The 22,817-nt window shown below is 44.6% G+C and overlaps 1 protein-coding gene across 1 annotated transcript in view; it reads left to right on the top strand.

Annotated features, from left to right (window-relative positions):
• Positions 1–22,817, top strand: part of PLA2G4A (phospholipase A2 group IVA) — an 88,892-nt gene that overhangs the window by 48,196 nt on the left and 17,879 nt on the right. Inside the window, exons 9-14 of the mRNA XM_063298412.1 lie at positions 141–363; positions 1,627–1,741; positions 13,461–13,598; positions 14,426–14,518; positions 19,184–19,252; positions 20,796–21,038. Of these exons, the coding sequence (XP_063154482.1) occupies positions 141–363; positions 1,627–1,741; positions 13,461–13,598; positions 14,426–14,518; positions 19,184–19,252; positions 20,796–21,038 (881 nt within the window). The remainder of the gene's footprint in view (positions 1–140; positions 364–1,626; positions 1,742–13,460; positions 13,599–14,425; positions 14,519–19,183; positions 19,253–20,795; positions 21,039–22,817) is intronic.

Genomic DNA, 22,817 nt, shown 5'->3' with positions numbered 1-22,817 from the left:
GGTTCACCAGTGTCTCCCCCTTCCCTCCCCTCCCCTCTCCTTTCCTGTTCCATTCACCACCACTATTGGTTGAAGATATTATGACCACCTTTGGTACATTTTTATGTGCACTAAAAATAATGTTTTGGTCTTTCTTACAGGTACATGTCAACCCTGTATTCTCATTCAGATTTCCCAGTGAAAGGGCCAAAGGAGATAAATGCTGAGTTGAGGAACAGTATTAGTCACAATCCATTGAAACTACTTACACCGCAGAAAGTAAAGCGATACATTGAAGCACTGTGGAAAAAGAAGAGATCTGCACAGCCAGTGACATTTACAGATATCTTTGGAATGTTGATAGGAGAAACACTAATTCAAAATGTAAGCGTTGATCAAAACATTTGGGGACGTTGTTTAAATCTTGGGTGCATAATATTTAGCAATATGTGCAGATGCATGTAAAATACAGCTTGATGCAGTAGAAACTGGTGACTGTAGTAGAAACTGCAGATAGCAATGAAAGAACTTCACTTTAATCACAATTAAACCATGGTTTGAATTCTAGGTATAAGTACAGCATAACCTAATGCAGATGTGGGTGATGGATATTGGGTTGGGCTCAGCCTATTGATCTCCCAGCAAGCTGCATAAGCTTCCCAATGACACTGTCAGAAGTACTTGATTTACTTGAGGAGTTTGGAGTCGAATTAAAGGAGGAAATGGGAATGATCTACTATGCAAAGTCCTCTTATTCCTATTTTCACCCTTACTTTGATTTATTTTTTAAACTTTAAAATCATACAGCCAAAAAGTTGGTCAGCTTGCTCCTGCATTTCAGCAAAATGATTTTGATCCATTTTTTAGGGGAGTTTAAAAGTGGGAATGGGAATTATTTATGCCCAGAGGCCCTTCACTCCCATTCTCATCGTTATTTTTACCAGGAAAACAATAAGCTTTGTTGAAATTCAGCCATTTAGTTGCTGAATTGTGGTGACACAATGGGGTGGGGGTGGGGGCAGGGGGGCTGCAAATAGCCTACAGGCTACAATTTGCTAACCTGTTGCTTAGTATACTGTGCTATTTAAGTTTATGGCATGGTCACCTCTCACTTGGACTTATTGCAGTGAAGTGTTCCTGGAGCTGCCCTTGAAAACTGCTTGGAAGCTACAATGCAATGCCTTGAGTAGTTATAGGAGCATCTTGGTTTATCTGTATAACACCACTACTTTGAGTTCTCTGCTATATAATTATACTATAGTCACTGTTTTTTAATTTTATTATTATGATGATTATTAGTATTATTTATTGTGATGTATAGATAATGGGCATATAAGCTGCTCAAAGTCTGTAACAGTGGGAGTGGCTTATAAACAAATAGACCCAGTTATTATCAAGTCCTGATTTTTATCCAGGCTAGTCAGTAACAGAATGCTTGCCTAGTCTTTATTAAAAGATTCTTAATTCACAATTTCCCTGTAAGTACTTCTGTTACATTTTTCGTATGTGTTCAGTTGGTTTATGACCATAGTAAACTAATCTGAACTGAACTAACTTTTTTGTGTTTTTTTAAAATTTGAAACAGTTTTATAAAAGCTGTATCAGCTTCAATCCAAATATTAAACTAATTCTGTCTCCTTTTTGCAGAGAATGGATATCACTTTATCTGATATGAAAGAAAAAATCAACAAGGCTCAGTCAGCTTTGCCACTTTTTACATGTCTCCATGTTAAACCCGATGTGTCAGAACTGATGTTTGCAGGTCAGTGTTCTCATCATCTGGATTAAGTCAACCTTGCTATTTATTTATTTAAGACCAGCCTATGCCAGAATGACTCTGGGTGACTTACATTATAAAAGAATAAAAGAAACAATAATAGACAGAAAAAAACCATGAATGTCCAGACAAAACAAATTACCCAGATCACACCCATCACCCTACTCCAGGCCTTGGGAGAAGAATTTCAGTTTTAAGGACTTTCCGAACACCATTTGTCGGGAGTGGGGAGCCACATGAAATTTTAGAGAGATGCTGTTCCATAGGGCAGATACAACAACAGAGAAGGCCTGCTTCTTGCGTCCCAATACATGGCATTGTTCAATAGATGATATATACTGTAGATAGTATACCATCTGTGTCTAATCTTACTAGATGAGCAGAAACCATGGAAGGTGGACCTCAGATAACCTGGCCCTATTTACAGGTAATAACCAGCATCTTGAATTGCACCTGGAAACTCACTGGCTACCAGTGTATCTTGTGGAGCAATGTTGTCATATAGACTTATGCTGATCACTGCCTGCATCACTGCATTTTGGACCACTTGTAGTTTACAGATGTTCTTCAAGGTCAACACCATGTAGAGTGCGTTGCAGTAGTCCAGCCATGATGTGATGAGGGTATGAGTAACTTTCTGAAGGGCTAATGCAGGAATGGACTCAACTGGCATACAGAATGGAGCTGTACAAAGGCCCTCTTGGCTATAACTGCCACCTTCTCTCAAGTCCAAGGTGCACATCAATCTTGAATGAGGAAATATAGCCCCTTCCAAAACTAAAGATGGAAGGTCCCCTGATGTAGGGCCTCCCAAATCCACTTATTCTGTTTCTCCTCATCCAGACCTTCACAGCCTACAGACACCATGACAGGTCATTGACAGCTGGCATGGGGTCAAGATGTATAACTGGGAATCATCAGCATATTGATGACCTTACCCAATGGTTTCATAAAAATGTTAAACAGGATGGGAGAGAGCTTTGAACCCTGAAGCACCCCACAAATGAGGGGCTGAGTGTGACCCCCCCTCAGTGCTAACTGGAACAAGCCACATAGAAAGGAAGACTACTATAATATGGTGCCCTCTAGTACCCAATCCCCACAGCTGATCCAGAAGGATACTGTGATCTGAAAGCCACTGAGAGGTCAAGGAGGACAAGGATGGATGTACTCATTCCCATCCTGGCTTTGTCGAAAGTTATGAACAAGTATGACCAATGCTGTCTTCTGTATTGTATTCTGGCCTGAAACTCAATTGAAACAGGTCTAGATAATCTGCTTCCTCCAGGATCATCTGTAACTGCTGTTTGACCACCTTTGCAACAATCTTCCCCAGAAAGTTGTGGATAAGGCAGGACTTATTTCAGACTAACCTGGCATTCAAAAGCAGCAGCAGAAGGCCAGGGCCTCCAAGGATCCAGTAACATGGTATTCAGGATAGACACTGAGGGCTGGGTAGCAGGACCTCTCTCAGGTAGCAGACCTAATATCCTTGAGTGCCTCCCACCTTCTGATTCCCACCGTATCTCCATTGCCTGTCACTGTCTTCATGTCCCTGCCTGTTCCCCAGCCCTCTCTCTACCCTCATTCCCCACTTCCAGGCTAAGGTACTCATTCTTTCACATACTCAATTCACCCACATGTGACACAGATCACACATCACACAGCTACATTCACCCAATTCCTCATGGGAACCTCACGTGCCCCAGACTGCTCCTGCTTTAAGCACTCAGTGGCCTATGGGGCTAAATCTTCTGAAAATTTTTTTCACAATTACATTTCACCGTAATTCTAATAATGTCCATTAAAGAAATCCCATTGAATCACATGGGGCTTATTTCCATTAGGTGTATATAGGATTGTAACCTGATCCATTGATTCTCAAACTCTGAGGTACTACTATCCCTGAAAATGATAACTGAATTTGTGTGATGGCTCCAAGGAATAAAACTAATGATTTTATTAGGGTTAGAGTCAGAGGAGAAATAAATATATCACTTTTAATAATAAAATTGCTCAAACTTTGGAGTATTGCAAGTGCCTGATGTGGGCTGGCTCATGCAAAATAAGTGTCATGAGTGCCATTGAGCTGAAGACATCAGCACAACGGCACAAATGACAATAACGAGGAAACAGAGGAAGGGGCTCAAGATAAGCTTAGCACGCACAACAAAAACCACAGACCCTAGCTGGAGCATGCAGCCATCAAAACACAAAAGAGAGAGAAGGAAGGACAAAGGATAAGCAGATCGCGAGGCGCACCCAAGCTGTTAGCACAAGCGCAACGGAGATCGCCCAGCTGACAGCAATCACCGGCTGAATGAAGAAACCGATGATGGGCGATCCCGGGGCACCCGCTGGGGCCTCGCAACCCTTCACCTACCGGCAAGGCAGCATGCAGGACAAAGGGGGGATGACGTAACCCAGGGTGAGGGGGCGCTGACCGGCGCGGGGTATTTAAACCCCGCACCGGCGCGCGCTCCTCACTCTCAGCTTTTTTCTGCAACTGTTTCTATGCAAAGAAATAAACCTGAACCTGCTCTTGCATGAATCAACGTCAGTGTTTTACTCTGCGGTAGGCAGTGCATGACATAAAGCTGAGAGTCACAAACTCAGCCTCGCCGAGCCCCACCGGATAACGAGCCACAGGAGGAATAGACGGCGAGAAGACCACGAGCAATGAGGCCGACACGTCGCGGCCAAAGCAGGCGAACCGCACGGCAAGCGGAGGAGGACAGATCGAGGCCAGAGGCACCGCGGACCCCAGGAGCCACGGACACCCGCCCGGCCCACCCCGAGCCTCAGCTCCAACCCCAGAGGGAGACGGCGGCGGAGGCGACCCGGCCACAGGAGGGAGCAACATACCTCCCGAGACCAGCGGAGACCGCCCCACCCCACATCGCACCCCAGCCACAGGCGTGGAACGACAGCCCAACTTCAGCAAGCACGGTGGAGGACGGAGAGGCAACCCAGCCGACGCACCCCCAAACGGAGGAAGCGGACCAGCGGACGGGACTGCCTGAACCCCACCAGCGGCTCAACCCGGCGGACACCCCGACAGACCCGACCCCAGCTGCGGCGCGGATTTCGGACGGGGAAACTCAAGCCAGACTCGCGGCCATGGAGGCCCAGCTACAGGACCTCAGAACCATGCTGCAATCGCTGATGTCCCCGGCGCCGCCCAACGACGTTCCCGTGCAAGCCCACACCCCGAGCGGGCCGTCGCTCCCCCAGGGGCCGAATGCGAATCAACAAGCGGCCCAAGCGGACGAAGCCAGGAGTCGGGAAGCGAGAGGAGGGGACTCCCAGAACGCCCGGGCCCCAAAGGACTTCCCCATTTTCTTCGATGGGAACCCCGCGAAACTCTCGTTCTTCATTACGAACGCCAGGGAGTTCATGGGGCGGCATGGACACTCCTTTAACTCCGAAGCAGACAAGATCGCAGCCGTGGCGATCAAACTACAAGACCGGGCGGCGGACTGGTACGTCCAAATGTACGAGTCCAACTCCCCCGCCCTCTCTAACTTCCATGCTTTCATTACGGAGATGAGGCGCTACTTTGAGGACCCACTAGCCAAAGAGAGGGCCAAAAGCGCACTCCAAAGCCTCAAACAGGGCGCACGCACTGTCCCGGACTACACCCTCGAATTTAAAGCTCTAGCAGGGAAGATCAACGACTGGTCCGAGACCACCCTGCTAGAAATGTTTAAAAGGGGGCTCAACCGTGAAGTACTTCAATGGGCTATCTACCGGGACGATCCGGAGACTCTGCATGGCTGGATCCACCTCGCGGGGAAAGCAGAACACGCGCACCGCACCTTCCTAATGGCAACGACAGAAGACAAAATGAACACATACCCAAAGGTACCCGCGCCACACGGGACGGCCGGTCCCACATACCCAAGGAAGAAATTCACTCGCGGGCCCTGCGGGAGGTGTGGGAAAATGGGGCACAAAACGGCAGATTGCTTCTCCAACCGAACCCCAGCGAGCGCTCCTAAACCCGCACCGAAACCTAACCTCAAACCAACCAACCCGCCGGCACCCCCCCACCGCTGAATGACCGGAGCCACAGCGACACCGGACGAAGGCTGGGATGCTTACTGGGGGGGAGAGGACGCCATAGACCCAGACCAGCCGGCGGGAAACGCTCCCCGCCTGCCCTAAAATGCGCCGCGAGGCAGGTGGTGGGACAGAGGCGCGGACCACTTCGACAGAGCGGCGAAAACGCCGTATAAATGGCGGCAATCAAGCTCTCTGGGAGCAACGGAGCCACCACGGCCGCGGCACTAGTGGACTCGGGGTGCTCGAAAAACCTGATCCACCCCGACATAGTCGCAAAACTCGCCCTACGCTGCCTCCCCCTCCCCACGCCGCTGGCATTTCACCAGCTGGACGGCTCAACAGCGGGAGGGACACCAGCCACGATGCAGACCGAGCCGGTTACCCTACAAATGGGTACCCACACCGAACGAACATCGTTCGTGGTAACCCACATAGGACGGCCCATCGTAGTCTTGGGGATACCATGGCTCGCAACAAACAACCCGCGCATCGACTGGGCGACCCGCACCTTCCGATTCGACAACGGCGAGTACCGGGCGCCAGTCCCAGCGGGCAGGACCAACCCCACGGTAGGACGAGCAGAGGCGGCAACCCAGGACAACACAACCACACCAGAAGACCTACCGGAGCAATACGCTGACTTCTCGGAGGTCTTCGGAGAGGCGGAAGCTGATCTACCCCCCCACCACAAGACGGACTGCAGGATTGACCTGCTGCCCGATGTCCCCTTACCTAGGCCGAAGATTTACTCGATGACCCCGAAGGAGATGGCAACCCTCCGGGAGTTCATCGACAAAAACCTAGAGAGGGGATTCATAGAGCCGGCATGCTCACCGGTCGGAGCACCCGTCCTATTTCGAGAGAAAAAGGACGGCACCCTACGGCTCTGCACCGACTACCGGGGCCTCAATGCAGCTTCCCTATCCAATAAATACCCTTTATCCCTCGTAAAAGACATGCTCGCCCACCTATCCACGGGCAGAGTATTCTCCAAACTGGACCTGTGCGAGGCGTACTACCGAATCCGAATCAGGGAAGGGGATGAATGGAAAACGGCATTCAACTGCCCCCTAGGCGCCTTCCAGTACAAAGTGCTGCCATTCGGACTAGCAGGGGCCCCGGGGATATTCATGCAGCTCATCAATGAGGTTCTGCATGAGCACCTGTTCAAAGGGGTCCTGGTCTACATAGACGACGTCCTTATCTACTCCAAAACGCACGAGGAACACGTGACCCTAGTCAGACAAGTCCTCGACAAGCTAAAACGGGCGAAACTCTATGCCAAACCCTCAGTGCAAATTCCATAAAGCACACCTAGACTACCTGGGGTACCGAATCTCCGGGGAAGGCATAGAGATGGACCCCGCAAAAGTCGAGGCGGTGGTGAACTGGGAACGCCCCCGTAACAGGTGCCAACTCCAGAGCTTCCTCGGCTTCGCGAATTTTTACAGGTTATTCGCCCGGGGGTTCGCGGAGATAGCCCTCCCCCTAACAGACTTCCTCAAGACTAAAGGGGTGGGGGACACACGACGTGCCAAGAACCCGGGCACAGTACTGAATTGGACTCCCGCGTGCCAAACCGCATTCAACAGGCTGAAAGCGCTGTTCACCACGGAGCCAATCCTCACGCACCCGGACCCAGAACGGCTGTTCGTGGTCCAAGCCGACGCCTCAGACTTCTCCCTGGGGGCCATCCTACTCCAAAAAGACCCCACAGGAGTCCTAAAACCATGCGCCTACCTGTCGAAGAAATTCTCTGAGACAGAAAGGCGCTGGCACGTCTGGGAGAAGGAAGCCTTCGCGGTGAAATCGGCGTTGGAAACATGGAGGCACCTACTGGAGGGAGCCACCCAACCATTCGAGGTCTGGACTGACCACTGGAACCTCGAGGCCCTCCGAACGCCCAGACGCCTCAGCCCAAAACAGGTCAGATGGGCCCAATTCTTCAGCCGCTTCAACTTTCAGCTGAAGTTTATGCCGGGCAAAAAGAACTTCCTAGCTGACGCCCTCTCCCGACTGCCCCAAGACGAGGAGCCTGCCCCAGATATGATCGGGACGGTCCTATCCACTTCCCAGCTGGGGATGGCGGTGACCACCCGGAGCGGCGCTCGGAAGCAGCCCAACCCCACGGCACAACCGACGGTGGGGCAACCAGTAACCAGACGGCGCCAACCACAACTGCCAGGGGGGATACGCGCAGACCTCACTGCCGCCCTCAAAACCGACCCTTGGCTCCTAGCAAACCCCGACAAGGTGACGATGGCACAGGACCTGGCATGGGGGGAAGGCAGAATATATGTCCCAGACTCGCAACGCCAGGCGATCTTGCGCAGATCCCACGACACCAAGCAAGCGGGACACTTCGGGTTCCTGAAGACCCTGCACCTCACACGATGCCAATTCTGGTGGCCCGCGCTGAGACGGGACGTGAAAGCCTATGTAGCCTCCTGCCCGACATGCGCCAGGGCCAAACGGGCACCAGGTAAGCCCCCGGGACTTTTACAAAAGGTGGCGGAGCCCTCCCGCCCATGGGAGGAAATCTCCATGGATTTCATAGTAGATCTCCCACCCAGCCAGAAGAAAACGGCCATTTGGGTGGTGAAAGACTACTTTTCGAAACAAGCCCACTTCATCCCCTGCTCATTGGTCCCGTCCGCCCAACAACTAGCCAAACTCTTCCTGATACACGTGTACAGGTTACACGGATGTCCCGCACGTGTGGTGACCGACCGGGGCACACAATTCACTTCTAAATTCTGGCGGGCCTTCCTAAAGCTGACGGGGACCCAACAGGCCCTATCCACTGCCTGGCACCCCCAGACGGACGGAGCCACAGAGGTCCTCAATGCCACCCTAGAACAATTCATATGCTCATACACAAACTACCACCAAGACGACTGGGTCGAACTGCTCCCGTTCGCAGAAGTCGCATATAATAACGCCGTCCACACGAGTACGGGGAAAACCCCGTTCGAAGTAGTCTTGGGGCGCGACTTTGTCCCCATACCGGAGCTACCACAACCCCCGGGACCCCAAGTGGATGCTAGTGACTGGGGACGGAAGATTGCGGAATCGTGGCCAATAATCACGGCAGCGCTGAAGGAAGCACAGGCGGCCTACAAAGAGCAGGCCGACAAGCACCGGCGCCAGCAACCGACGTTCCAGGCAGGGGATATGGTCTACCTATCCACCAAATTCCTGAAGTCACCGCAACCCTCGAAAAAACTGGGGCCTAAGTATATCGGGCCGCTTCGGGTAACCCAAATAGTGAACCCGGTGGCAATACGCCTGGACCTGCCGCACAATCTACGGAGACTCCACCCGGTATTTCACACCAGCCTCCTGAAACCTGCAACCACCTCTCGATGGCACCCGAGCTCGCCACCGCCCTCCCCAGTGATGATCGACGGCCAACAATATTTCGACGTAAGAGACATACTCGACTCTCGCCGTCAACGGGGAATATTACACTATCTAGTAAGGTGGAAACATTTCCCCCACCCAGAATGGGTGGCGGCGCAACACGTCAAGGCGCCAGACCTGACCCGGGCATTCCACCAGACGTACCCCGACAAGCCAAAGGGGCGACAAGCCGAACCGGCCCCTGAACACCCTTTTCCCCGCAGGCCCCCCCCGCCAACCGCGCCACCAAGGGAAAGGGCCCCCCAAGCCTGCGACTTGGGTAGACCTCCCTCCCCCCGGGACTCACCCTTCCCCCGCCCCGGGCCCACGGGGGAGTGACATTGGTCACCTATGCATGCCTGGGGGGAACGCCCAGGATGCACACATAACAAAGACGACGCACTGGGAAAAAAGATAAGGGCCCTACCTGGAGCTTTAAAGCACCCGACCAGCCACGCCTCTCTCCTCGCCGAACTGCGCCAAACAAGCAGGGTGTGGCTGGAGCATGCGCGCGCCCAGGGTGTGGCCGGGGCATGGGCACTGGGAACACACCCTAGATGGACACGAGGTAGAAGGCGGAACAAAGGGAGGGGCGAAATCACTCCGGCGGTAAATTTAAAAAAAAAAAAAAACATTTTGACAGCTCACCTGGTAAAAAACCGGAAGGCCAGGGGGGGGGGGCACTATTCGGACAGGGGGCAGTATGTCATGAGTGCCGTTGAGCTGAAGACATCAGCACAATGGCACAAATGACAATAACGAGGAAAAAGAGGAAGGGGCTCAAGATAAGCTTAGCACGCACAACAAAAACCACAGACCCTAGCTGGAGCATGCAGCCATCAAAACACAAAAGAGAGAGAAGGAAGGACAAAGGATAAGCAGATCGCGAGGCGCACCCAAGCTGTTAGCACAAGCGCAACGGAGATCGCCCAGCTGACAGCAATCACCGGCTGAATGAGGAAACCGATGATGGGCGATCCCGGGGCACCCGCTGGGGCCTCGCAACCCTTCACCTACCGGCAAGGCAGCATGCAGGACAAAGGGGGGATGACGTAACCCAGGGTGAGGGGGCGCTGACCGGCGCGGGGTATTTAAACCCCGCACCGGCGCGCGCTCCTCACTCTCAGCTTTTTTCCGCAACTGTTTCTATGCAAAGAAATAAACCTGAACCTGCTCTTGCATGAATCAACGTCAGTGTTTTACTCTGCGGTAGGCAGTGCATGACAATAAGGAGCAAAGGTCACAGGAAGTTTGGACTAGTGCTTCTGCTTGGGCTATAAAAACTTGATCAGTTTTTTTCCTTTAAAAAAATGGGATCACCTTTAAGATTTTTTATGACCTCCTGCCCCCCCGGATGTCCCAACTCACAGTTGGAATCTTGGCATAACCTCAGTCTCCCTAGAGTCCTTCAGTTGGCCTTCAGAAAGGCAAGAACCTTATTGCATACAACATAAAATTGCTTTTGTTCAAAGTTAGCTTAACGTAACTATCATCATGTGAATCTAACCAACTGGCTTTCTAATGAAAACAGTTCCTTCAGTTAAGAGTTTCTTTCAAAGTCAAATGGTCATGGTTCAAGAAGTGAAAGCATCAGAAATAAAGGCCAAATAATAACCAATTTTTTAAAAGTGGCTGGTATGTGCCTTTTATATTCCTTTGTTCATATTACTGAAACTAGTAAGGAGAAAGTCTAGTTGCTGCTGACTGCGTAAAGGGTTATTCAAAGTCTGATACCTTGGGCAGAACATGTTGCAAAGCAGAAAGGCAAAATTGGGCCCACTGGACAAACCAAAAACAATCCCAGAAATGGCCCAATTTAGCAGAAATGAAGTTTTGAAAAAAAGAGAGTCACGTTTGGATCAAATTCACAGAAGTTGCTGTGTAAATCGCAGAGTCAGAAATTTGGCTTGAGGAAGCCCGAGAGTATTTTTAAACAAAGTGCCTCAAGTAACCACCACAAAGCTTGATTTCTATTGTCTCCACCCCAAAAAGAAGTTAAAATGACAAAAACTAGAATTAAAGACAGAGAAAGAGTGTTGGAGATTGAAACAGATACTTTTTGTCTGGATTGATTGAAATAATTAGTGTTTGATGGCTGTGTTAGTATGCCACTCTTTTTAGACTGTCTCAGTCACCTATGAATCACACAGTAAGACTTCTTTAGGTAATAATTATGAATTAGGCAGCTCCTCTGTGTTTTTCTCAGGTGCTTTTTAATGATGTAAATAAACCAATGTAAACATTCTCTTGATGCTAACAAAAAAAATTCTGCTTCCTCTGTGCACAGGCTACACATAAGTAAGTGTATAGGTTTATTGTTTACGTATATGAAATGCACCAACTGGTAGCTATAAGGCATGTTTCTTTCATGTAAATTCTAGGCCGTGCAAGGTGGGGTGAGAATGATTATTTTTATTATTACATTTCTGCTAATAAAGTCACTGTCCTGGCAGAATTGCTTAATATTTGTTGTCTGCTGTGTATCACAATTGGTGGCACAGCTTGAATTTAGATTCTGTTTGTGATGCTGCAGCTTCAATGGGTCAGTGGGGCTCGGTTCACTGGGGGTTGGTTCCTAACTCTATTACTTTTATTTATTTGGTCATGGACCTATTTATTTATTTATTTATGGTCACAGATCAAAGTCCCATACAATACAGACCCGGTGCGCAATCCGGGGGTCCTCGTAGACCCACGGCTCCTGCTCAAAGAGCAGGTGGCAGCCGTGACTAGGAGGGCCTTTGCATACCTTCAGGTTGTCTGCCAGCTTCGCCCATTCCTAGACCGAGAGGCTTTGCTCACAGTCACTCATGCCCTCGTGACCTCCCGTCTGGACTACTGTAATGCGCTCTACATGGGGTTGCCCTTGAAGAGCATTCGGAAGCTTCAACTGGTGCAGAATGCAGCTGCACTGATAGTAAATGGTGTCGGGTACTCGACACATGTAACACCACTGCTACGTGAGCTGCATTGGTTGCCGGTGTGCTTCCGGGTGCAATTCAAGGTGCTGGTTGTCACCTTTAAAGCTCTTCATGGCTTGGGACCGGGTTACCTAAGGGACCGGCTTCTCCCAGTTGTTTCTGCCTGTCCAATTCGATCTAGTAGGTTGGGTATGCTGCGGGTCCTGTCAGCCAGGGAGTGTTGGTTGGCAGGAACTAGAAGACATGCCTTCTCTTCTGTAGCGTCTGCCCTCTGGAACATCCTCCCTCCAGAAATTGGGATGTCCCCGACTCTGTTGGCCTTTCGTAAGGCCGTGAAGACCTGGCTTTGTGCCTGGGCCTGGGGCCTCGAGTGTGTGGATGGTCCCATCTCTTGGCTGTATTAACATCCATGCATTGCTCACTTGGCAACCATGTATATTTATTTTGTATTTATTTTATATTTTAACTGTTTTAATTGTAATTGTTTTAATTGTTTTATAGTTTTATTTTTGTAAGCTGCCCAGAGTCACTCACTGAGATGGGTGGCTATAGAAATCAAATAAATAAATAAATAAATACACAGTACAGCAAAACACATGAGCAAAGCCTCAGCATTAAAATAGTAGAAGAGATAGCTAATAGCTTTCTACACAAAAATGATCTATCAAATCCTATTTAAATCTAGAGTTTCCTTTGAGCCATTGTGACTGAACAAAAACATGGCAAGTTTTTAGAGATTTCTGAGGACTGATCTGTTAACAGAAACAGTATGCCTAGCCAACTGTGTCTGATCTTAAAAAAGTTAAGCAGAATCAATCCTGATTACTCTGATGAGAGGCTATGAGGAAATCCCAAGGCTGTGGACAAACTGGATGCTGAAGAAACATCTCAGAAAAAGGCCATGGCAAACAACTTCCAATTGTTAAGGGTTTTACTTCATCCCTTTATTGTTGTATTTATCAGGGCAGTATTGATATCTGAAGTGACAATTTCAACAGATACTTACGTTTCACTTGGTCTTTTGCTATGATGCTCTAGTTGGAACCAAGTTCTATCTTGACCCAAACCGTTACCATAAATAAATAAATCACATGGGTTTATCTGTATAATCACACAAGTTGAGTTCAGTTTGAGGAAGATTTGACTAGTTTCTAAGTTCATATACAGTATATTATATAGGTATTGGGAGGAGAAAAGTGTGGGGAAATCAGAAGTCTGAACCTGTAGCAAACTTCTGCATGTACACACTGCCTTGGTGGCAGGTTAAATCATAACCTCATTTGTCTGTTCTAATTGTTGTTTATTGCTGCTTTCAGATTGGGTGGAATTCAGTCCCTATGAGATTGGAATGGCTAAATATGGGACCTTCATGTCTCCCAGTTTGTTTGGTAGCAAATTTTTTATGGGGACAATAGTGAAAAAATACAAAGAGAACCCTCTGCATTTCTTAATGGGTAAGTAATTGATTAAATAATGTCAAAAAGTAAATAATGCCCAAGCATGTAGAATGGTGCTTTCTGCTCTTTTTAAAAAATAAATAGTAGCATTTGTTTTTCTGAAAATCCAAAACAAAATGATACAAAATTTGTAGGAAATACAATGTAATGGCTATAATAATGTACACTTTTTATCTATTTTGTGTGGTGGTTCCTTAGATTATATATAATCCTTTTAACAAATTCTGCTGGATAGCTTCTGCTGGATAAGCCAGTGTTTTCACCACATAGTTAAAGAGGGTGCATAAAGGGCTAGAAAGATAGCTTAGCAATAAGAACCAAGCTAAGCTTTCAGCTGCTTTTTTTTACCTGTGTGGTATTATAGAATGGCAGAAGATTCAAGCATGTCAGAAGTATAGGAAAAATAATTGTCTATATTTCTCCTAAGAATGTTTGGTATGGACAAAAAATATTTGGAGTACTTGGCTGATTTTTTCAAAAGCCTCTGTGGTTATAGTAGATCATATAGTAGGACTACCATATCAGAGCTAGAAAAATGTATATCTTTCTGCTACCATCTAGTGGTAGGCAGTTTTGCAGCCCAAACATGGTAGCCTAACACACAGTGAAAGTATGTATGAATCACCCTTGACTTTTCTAGTCCTATGAATGAACTCTGGTATTACAGCTGGGTAAACAAAAAGTTTCTATCCAGCTTCATGATCTGTGTTCTCATTCACTCTATTCCTGAGGTCTTTTTTAGTGTAATAATGGATATTTTAAAATTACGAAATACTATCAATCATCTAAATACTACAGGAACATTTTTTTTTACTTGCTTTCAGGTATTTGGGGAAGTGCATTTGCTATACTGTTCAACAGAGTGCTTGGGGTTTCTAATTGTCACAATAAAGGACCCACAATGGAAGAAGAACTAGGTATTGTAATAAAAGTTGGAGTGTGTCTGTAGGGGAAATAAAATGAAGATTGTTCATGTGTGTGTCTGTGGGTCTATGTGGATATTTCTGTTTTGTTTTTTCATTGGTTCTCAAGTACATTGAATCTAAGTGTTCTTGCAGTTTTTAATTTTCAAAATGTGTTGCTCTGGACCATGAGTGCCGGTATGCTCTTTGACACATGTGTTGGTACTTGCCAGGTTCTCTATGCTCTATCTTTTTTATATTCTTTAAAAAATAATTTAAAAAATGTAAAGTTGGCATGCTGAAAAGCAAAGCCACAGCCTCCATCATCATCTATTTCCCAGGATGCCTCTTGGCTTCAAAGGAAATTTCCTCTGGGGGGAGATGGGCGGTGGCAAAATTTGATGAACACATCAATCAATCAATCCAATCAATCAATCAATCAATCATAAACAGAGATTGCTGTGGTTCAAGTGCTGTGCTTGGAAGTGTCCCACTTGCCCACTAAAAAGACAAAAGTAAGGGGTAGTACAAAGTGCATGTAGTGCACTCTGACCTGCAGGGGTAGAGGCTAGAGGTGATAGAGGTGGTCATCTGTTAAAGAAGTACTTTGTAACTGTCCATGTCTCCCATGACAGCCAGATTGTGAATGCTAAGTTCTTCTCAGAAGCTTTGCAGCTAAGTAGAAAGTGTTCACCGTATGTGCCTATCAGTGCAAAAAGACTTGGGGTCCCTGTGTGCTAATTTTAAAAGGCGCTTGGACAAATTCATGGACATTAGTAGTTATGGTTGTGATAGCTATAAGCAACCTGGATGTCCATCCTTCTTCCAGTAGTGTGGAGTATCAGTAGGAGAGCATATTGCCATTATGTCCTGTGTCAGAGCTTTTCTGAGACATCTGGCAGACATTGTTCTATATTTAGAAAGAACAATGCTTGATTAGTTAAACTCTAGTCTAATTCCTAGGGTTTTATTAGTCTACTCATTCTGCTTGGGATAAAAATGTCATATTGCTTATTTCCTCATGCAGCTTATGTTAGAGAATGTTATTTGTCCCCCCTCATGAGTAAAACTAAGTAAAGAACAATCAAACTGAAAGATAAAATTGCTGCAACAAGGTGGCTTTTACAGATGGCTAGATCCATGGGTTCAGCCATCTCTAAGACTTATTCCAGGCAAAGCATGAGCAATCTTGGGGAAAAAAATTGCAACCCCTCCTCTAATTCACTTGTGACTCCCTCTGAAGTCATGATCCATAGCTTTCAGAATCTATAGGTTTCAGAATATAACTCTGTTATATTATTATCAGCCCAAATAAATTCACTGCAGAATGGAAGCCTCTTTGTTAATGATTATGGAACATAATCTACCATGCTGGGCCGGCCAGTATGGGTTGGTAGATGTTTTTTAATTTCCTAGTCTAGGGCTGAGAAAAAGTAACTTGCCCAAAGTCACCTAATTGATTTCCAGTCCTGATGAAGGATTAGAACCTGGGTCTCCCCGTTCCTAGTCCAGCACCTTAACCATTGCACCACTCTGGCTGTCGACATGATATGACATGACATGACATCAAAATTAACATAGAATTTTAAATGGAAGAGTTGCTACAATGGATAAGACCTAAGCACCAGAGGATAATGGAAAGGGTTTTTTAAAACAAACAAACAAACGAACACTAAACCTATTTTAAGACTAGAAGATCTGGAATACTGAAAAAGGTTTCATCAAATTCCAAATAGACCACAGAGAATGCAGGAGGTGAGCTTCTTTGATGAGCTGTCCCTGAAAATTTCCTCACTGTACTAGTCATCTGTGTCATTCCTTTATGTACTCATGGTTGACAGCCCTTCGTTTAGTCTGTGGTGTCTCCTATGGAGGCCCATCATTTTCCCCTCCTGCCCTGGGGCAGCTGTCAGGCTTTTGAAAGAATGTGGGTGAGAAAAAATTATCTATGTATGTGTTCATCTTTTTGGGCTGACATGCAGTTCCACAAATCCTACAGGAAATTTCCATCTCTCCCTAGGAGGGTTAGATAATGAAATTGGGAGCAACTAAAGTGAATTGGTTGGTAATTAAAGTTGGTAGCAGCTGCTCGCCTATACATTACCGCATGTTAATTTATACTTCAGGAGAACCAGTCGAAATATGCATTGCACTCCTGGCTCCTGTAAAGTTAGCAGAGAAATACACAGTCTTTCAAAGGCATTGAGATTTGCTCTCAAATGAATAAAACATAGTTCCCAAAACTAAGAAAATGTTTAATCCTATTGATTTCATTGGCTTTGATATGGTTAATTCTCGTATTATTCAAAAACTGGATCTGTTTCTGTTTCCTTTTTAGGTTATTCAGGGAGGGGGGCTTGAGTCTGTCATGACTCTTTGAATGCCTGATATTTTGTCTTTACTGTAGTGCATCGTGTTAGTTAGATAGTCCCGAAAGCAGAATCAGTATTAATGCAGAGTTGAAAAATATGTGCATTTGCCACAAGATAACCCTGATACTGATCTACAAAGACATGCACTCAGATAGCCATTGCGTGAGCATGATTCTTGTAGAAGTCACCATAGTTAACTATACTTTTAAGGAAGTGATTTACTTCTTTTCCAAAATGCAAACCACTCCCAATTAAGCATTTACTTGTAAAATAAGAAAAAAAAAAACTACTGAAGAGTAAACTAATCTAATTTGAAACTCTTTCATAATGAACTTTGGAGGATAATATCAGTTTCTTGATAAGAAAAAGATACCCGAACCCCTTTTATTTCCCCATATACAAATATACTTTGGAAATCCATTTCTAAGGAGGAAAAGTATTGGAGTAGTCTAGAAACCCAAGTCGTTCATATTAAGAAGTTTATGAAACCAGAATGTTTTTAGTATGTCAGACTGTGTTGGGTATTCATTTTGGATATCATAAGCCATAATCCTAAACCATGAATGAGTCCTAGAGCCATTTCTCCTCACTCACCAGCTTCCAAGTTTCAGTGCCATTGTAATGGGATTCCCACTACATTTAAAATGCCAAACTCTGATTTAATATTGGATAACTAACTGGAGCACTAAAGCAGGATCATATCATATTTTAAGTAGGTACAGTGTAGAAAGAGTCTAGAACAGAAGCAGTGTTTTAGAGATGTGTGTTTTTTTCTCAGCTGCTGTTCTGATCCTGATCCCTATGTTAACAAAGCTTGTCTTCCTCTTGAATCTCTGGCCCACCTGGTGTAGGTCCCCCCCCCCATTCTGTATTAGGGCTTCTATGGAGGGCTTAGTGAATCCAGTGGGAAACAGCTTGCCCACATCTGAAGATGTAATGATACATTGCAATGATGATGTGGGATCCAGCAGTGAAGAATTAGTTTTGTGCCAGTAACTACACTAGGGAGGTGAATATAAAACTGGGCCTTGATGTAATTCCAGGAGATTGGTACTAGGAATACAGAAAACAGGAAGTTTCAAGAGGAGGATAGATTGGAAGTCTTTGAGTCCTTTTCAGCTTTGAGAATTGTGAGTCTCCTTTTTTCCAGCTTGCCTGCTTCTAAAGTATATCAATAGAACCCATACCCACCCTGGGGATCAAATTACATATGGCACTGAACATACAGAAGCTTCCCCTCTATTTTCTCTTTTATCTCACATGATAAATCTGATCTAAATGAGGCCCACCATGCCCAGAGAGGGAAGTTTTCCTACTTTCTCCTTCCAGCCCAGAGTCTTTTTCCAAAGGAAAGAGCTGTGAGAAAGACTTAAACTATCCTTCCTGTGTACCCTTGTCCTGATCCAGGTCATGATCTCACAGGCTTACTTTCAAGTAACCCAACAGTTACTTTTTTGACATGATATGTAGCTTGATCCTCTGTGAAAAGAAAAAGTAAAACTACATTAGTTGCCACTATTACACTGAGAGCATGCAAAGTAGGGAGAATTGTAAGCTACCAAACCATACTTGTACACTAAAAGTTTGATTGTTAGATTAATTTGTTTCTTACACTATTTTGGGTCTTTTGTCTCAGTTAAGATTAGTGTGCCTCACCATTCAGACAGTGACTTTGGCTGAAGTAAAAGAAAAACAGTGTAAGCTTTTTCCAAGGGTGTTTCCTTTGATTTTAATGATAAAAATTAGTTAAATCAGATAGGGAAAAGAGCAAGAGGAAGCCACTGTCAGAGGACAAGAAAATAGCTTGATAAATTATGATTTTTTTCCTTAAACTCTTTTATCAGAGGGTGGCATGAACTGCAGCTTTCTTTGTAAAAAAAATGCCTCCAACTTTTACTTAGCCCTCTTTTGATATTTATGGAGATGGAAAATCTGTTGGAATAAAATAATTAAAAACATAAAAAAAAGGAAAATATCACAGTGACCTTGTCTCCTTGCAAAGCACCTCTGTAGGGAAGTTAAATGAGACACTCCCTTCAAGTTTTCCGTTAAAACCTCTGAGGCAGTACAGGGGAACTGCCTTTGCCCTGTACTGCCACCATGTTCCTTTGACCAGTATCCAGCTGATGATTCACAGAAGGAGCTCATTCTCTCTATATTTACAGAGTGGAAGACACCTGCAGTGAAGATATACTCTGACTGACCACCCCCCACTGTGCAATATTCCACATGTTTTCTATTTTTTTCCATTTCTCTATTTTTATTCAGTATTTAAAATATTAAAATATTCCTTTGCTTGCTTTCACAGAAAATATCAGGTTGCGACAGATTGTAAGCAATGATTCAGATAGTGATGATGAATCACAAGGGCCAAAAGGTAAGAAAGGTTACCAAGCATGACAAAATATTTTTATGGTCAGCGCCTTACCAAAGAAAGACATAACAAAAAGACAGAAATAAGTCTCTGTGTTAATTAGACATACGTACTTCCCCCCCTTAGACATTTCCAGATACTTTGAGTTTGTTTATTTATTTAAAAGACAGTTGTTTAAATGTTCAGATTATATACCAGATTACAAAAGTGTAGGTTAAAATATCAGAATATTTTGCTTATAATTTATATTGTACTTTACGATATTGAAAACTTTTCACATTTGCTGTCATCTTGTAATACTTAAAACAATCTGCAGGGTAGGTTAGTATTGCCATTCCCAAGTGGTAGATCAGCACTGAGACTCAGTGTGACTTCCCTGAGCAGAGGTAGTATGTTCAGCTGAGAACAGTGGTGCGCTGCTAAATATTTACGAACTGCCTCTCCTGGCTCCACTGCTGCGCTGCTAGCTGCAGAATAGCTGATTGATGCGCTGGGTGTTGCGGCTCAGCTCTGCTCTGAACCTGGTCACAAAGTTGAAGAAAATTTAACCATTGGCTCTCCCGAGCCAGCTCTAGGACACCCCTGGGTGAGAAGCTATTAATCTGGAAGCATGCAGATGCAATTCTCCCTCTTTTCTTCAAAAGGAAAATAAATACTGTAAGAACCCCCTTTTTTACATTAAATAATATGTTAATAAAATCTTTGTCTTTGAAGTTTTCAAGTTACTTCCAAACTAGGTTTTTGTTGTGGAATTATCCTGCGGTGTTATTTGACAATTCAGATACAGTCATCCTTCACTTGGCACTTCCCAGTTTTATCACCACCGCTTCTGATCTTGTTGTTCCTGCATTTATGAGGACAAAGATGCTCTGGATCAGGATTCCTCAGCTCCCCCGACTCCATTTAAAATTTAAAAAAGTGAAGTTTTTTTTTAGTTTTAATGTTTTTTAAAGAACAATCTTCATTGCAAGTTTCTGTTCATTTAAATATTCATGAACACAATTTAAGAGATAAGCACTGATATGATAAGCATCGGTCACATGCCAGTAAGTGCCCCAGTTAGTCCATTTGAAGAATGGGGATTCAGGTATACATATAGAGAAAGCTACAATATTTGGAAATTTTATTGATTTCTCCAGTATTTTTGTGCATCCTTGGCTGCTGCTGTTCCCAACCAGGATTCCTCTTTGCAAGTTAAACATAGATCTGGAATGTGGTAGCAGCAAAACACACTCTTAATGAAAGGCTTTTGGAACTAAAAATTGGCCAGCACATCCCTTTTCCTTCTAAACCTACACTTCTCCATTTCAATTTGCATTCTCTGGAAGCTGCTTTCTTAAAGAACAGCAGCAACAGCAGCCAGAACAGCAACATAAATCCATTAAGAATATTTTACACGTCATGTACCTCATGCCCTTCAGATGCTGCCTTTGTGCAAGCACATTCTTTCTGAGACAGTTTTATTAAAATATTAATTCTCAAAAAGTTATTTTGGCCTATCACTTTAGTAGGTCTTGATGTTCTTTCTTTTCATTTTCTCAATCAGGCTCGGAAAACCCCCACACTGAAAAAGCTCATGAACAGACCAGCCAGGAAAGCTGGGTTCAGAAGATGTTTATGGCGCTGGTGGGTGACAGTGCCCTCTTCACCACCCGAGAGGGGCGTGCTGGCAAAGTCCACAACTTCATGTTGGGTTTGAATCTCAATACTTGCTATCCGTTTTCCCCCCTGGTTGGTGTCAGCACTCAAGAATCTGTGGAGGATGATGAAATGGATACTGCGGTAGCAGGTGAAAATACATTTCTTCATTCTGCTTCTCTGATCTGTGAGATGGAATAGACAAACTGCACTTGCAAAATGTAAAGCAGTCTTTTTTGAGACTTGCTTCCAAATATACATAAAGGCTTTTGCATAGCTTAGGCCTTAGGCCTCACAAAACCTATTTCGCTCTATAGCATAGCCCTCGCTCTTAGATTTGTCATTATTCTTCTCAGGCTCACTGGTTGGGAGAGAGCAGAAGCTACAGAGGCACTTGACACACAGCTAGATAATAATCTTTATGGTGTACTGGAATGAAGCCACTTTAAGCAGTTGACTGCCCTTTGACAACTGGATAAGACAGACCCCTTTTATATCTGCAGCAATGTAAAACCAGCACTTCTTTTTCCCTGCCTTTCTCAGAGCTTAATGGACACCTTGCTTTATGCTTCTCAGGCTTGGGCTTAGGGGGCAGTTGACATGATCAGCATTCTCCCTTTGGGAAGCTCGAACTCTTAACATAATTTTAACGCTTCCTTATCTTGTCTTATATGGGCTTGGTTATTAGGAACAGCCTGACAATCTGATGTTGCGAGTCAGCTTCAAATAGTGGGTTGGAGGCAGGAAGAACACTTTAGCTGTCTACAAACCTTTGACAGAGATGAGATAGAGATAGAGATAATCTTTATTAAAATTTTGAAGAAGAAAGATAAAAACTAACAAAAACTAATATTTAGGGTAAAGATTAAAAAAAGAAAAGATAAGAAAAAGACAAAGATAAAAGTACAGAAAGAAAAAAAAAGAGATTCCAATTTTCTTTTATAGCAGTTATAAGTATAAATATAAATTAATCTCTTATTGTCTGGGAACATCGTGACTGAAATTTTTTTCTATAATCTATTTTTTTTTCTAATCATCAAAACCATATATCATAATTTCATTTTTTTTCTGTTGCACCAAAAAGTCAATAAGGGGTTTCCAATCAACATTAGACAGTATCTTTTCTCTAATCAAAGCTGTCAGTGTGGCAATCTCAGCAAGTTCTATCATCTTAACCATCCATTCCTCCATTGTGGGTAATGTCAGATCTTTCCATCTTTGTGCATATAGTAATTTCGCTCTAGTTATCATATATAACTACAGCAGTTACATATACATATATAACTACCATGGTTTTTTCCATCAGTCCCAAAAGAAAAGTCTCTGGCTTCAATTGTATATTAATCTTTAAAATCTTCTGTATTAATGTATGTAAGTGAGTCCAAAATTTTCTGGCCTTTTTTCATGTCTACCAAGCATGATAAAATGTCCCTTGTGGTTTACATTTCCAACATAAGTACGATGTACCGTTATACATTCTAGACAATTTTTTCTGGTGACATACAGTATACCAATGATACATCATTTTATAAAAAATCTCTTTACGATTATAACATAATGTAAATTTCAGTCCTTTCAACCGCATATTCTCCCACTGTTCCATTTGTATATAACCAAAGTTTTTAGCCCATTTTATCATACGTTCTTTTACTTGTTCTTCTGTTTCAAATTTCAGTGAGAGTTTATATATATTTTTTGCATTCTCCTTGACCAAATTCTAATACATTAGAATAAGTTAACCAGTTATGTTTACTTATCATTTCTCTTCTATAAAATGTGTCTTGTGCTGAGAGCCCCAATGGTAGATTCGAGCACAACTTGCGCTTATATCTATTCCATATTCTCAGTATGACATGTCTAACAAAATGGTTTTTAAATCTACATTAACCTTACCTTTGTCGTACCATAAGTATCCATGCCACTCAAATCT

Source organism: Candoia aspera, chromosome 3 (genome assembly GCF_035149785.1).
Source record: "Candoia aspera isolate rCanAsp1 chromosome 3, rCanAsp1.hap2, whole genome shotgun sequence".
In the NCBI taxonomy this organism is placed as follows: domain Eukaryota; kingdom Metazoa; phylum Chordata; class Lepidosauria; order Squamata; family Boidae; genus Candoia; species Candoia aspera.
Note: the sequence above shows the minus strand (reverse complement) of the source record. Positions and strands in the feature narration are given on the sequence as shown.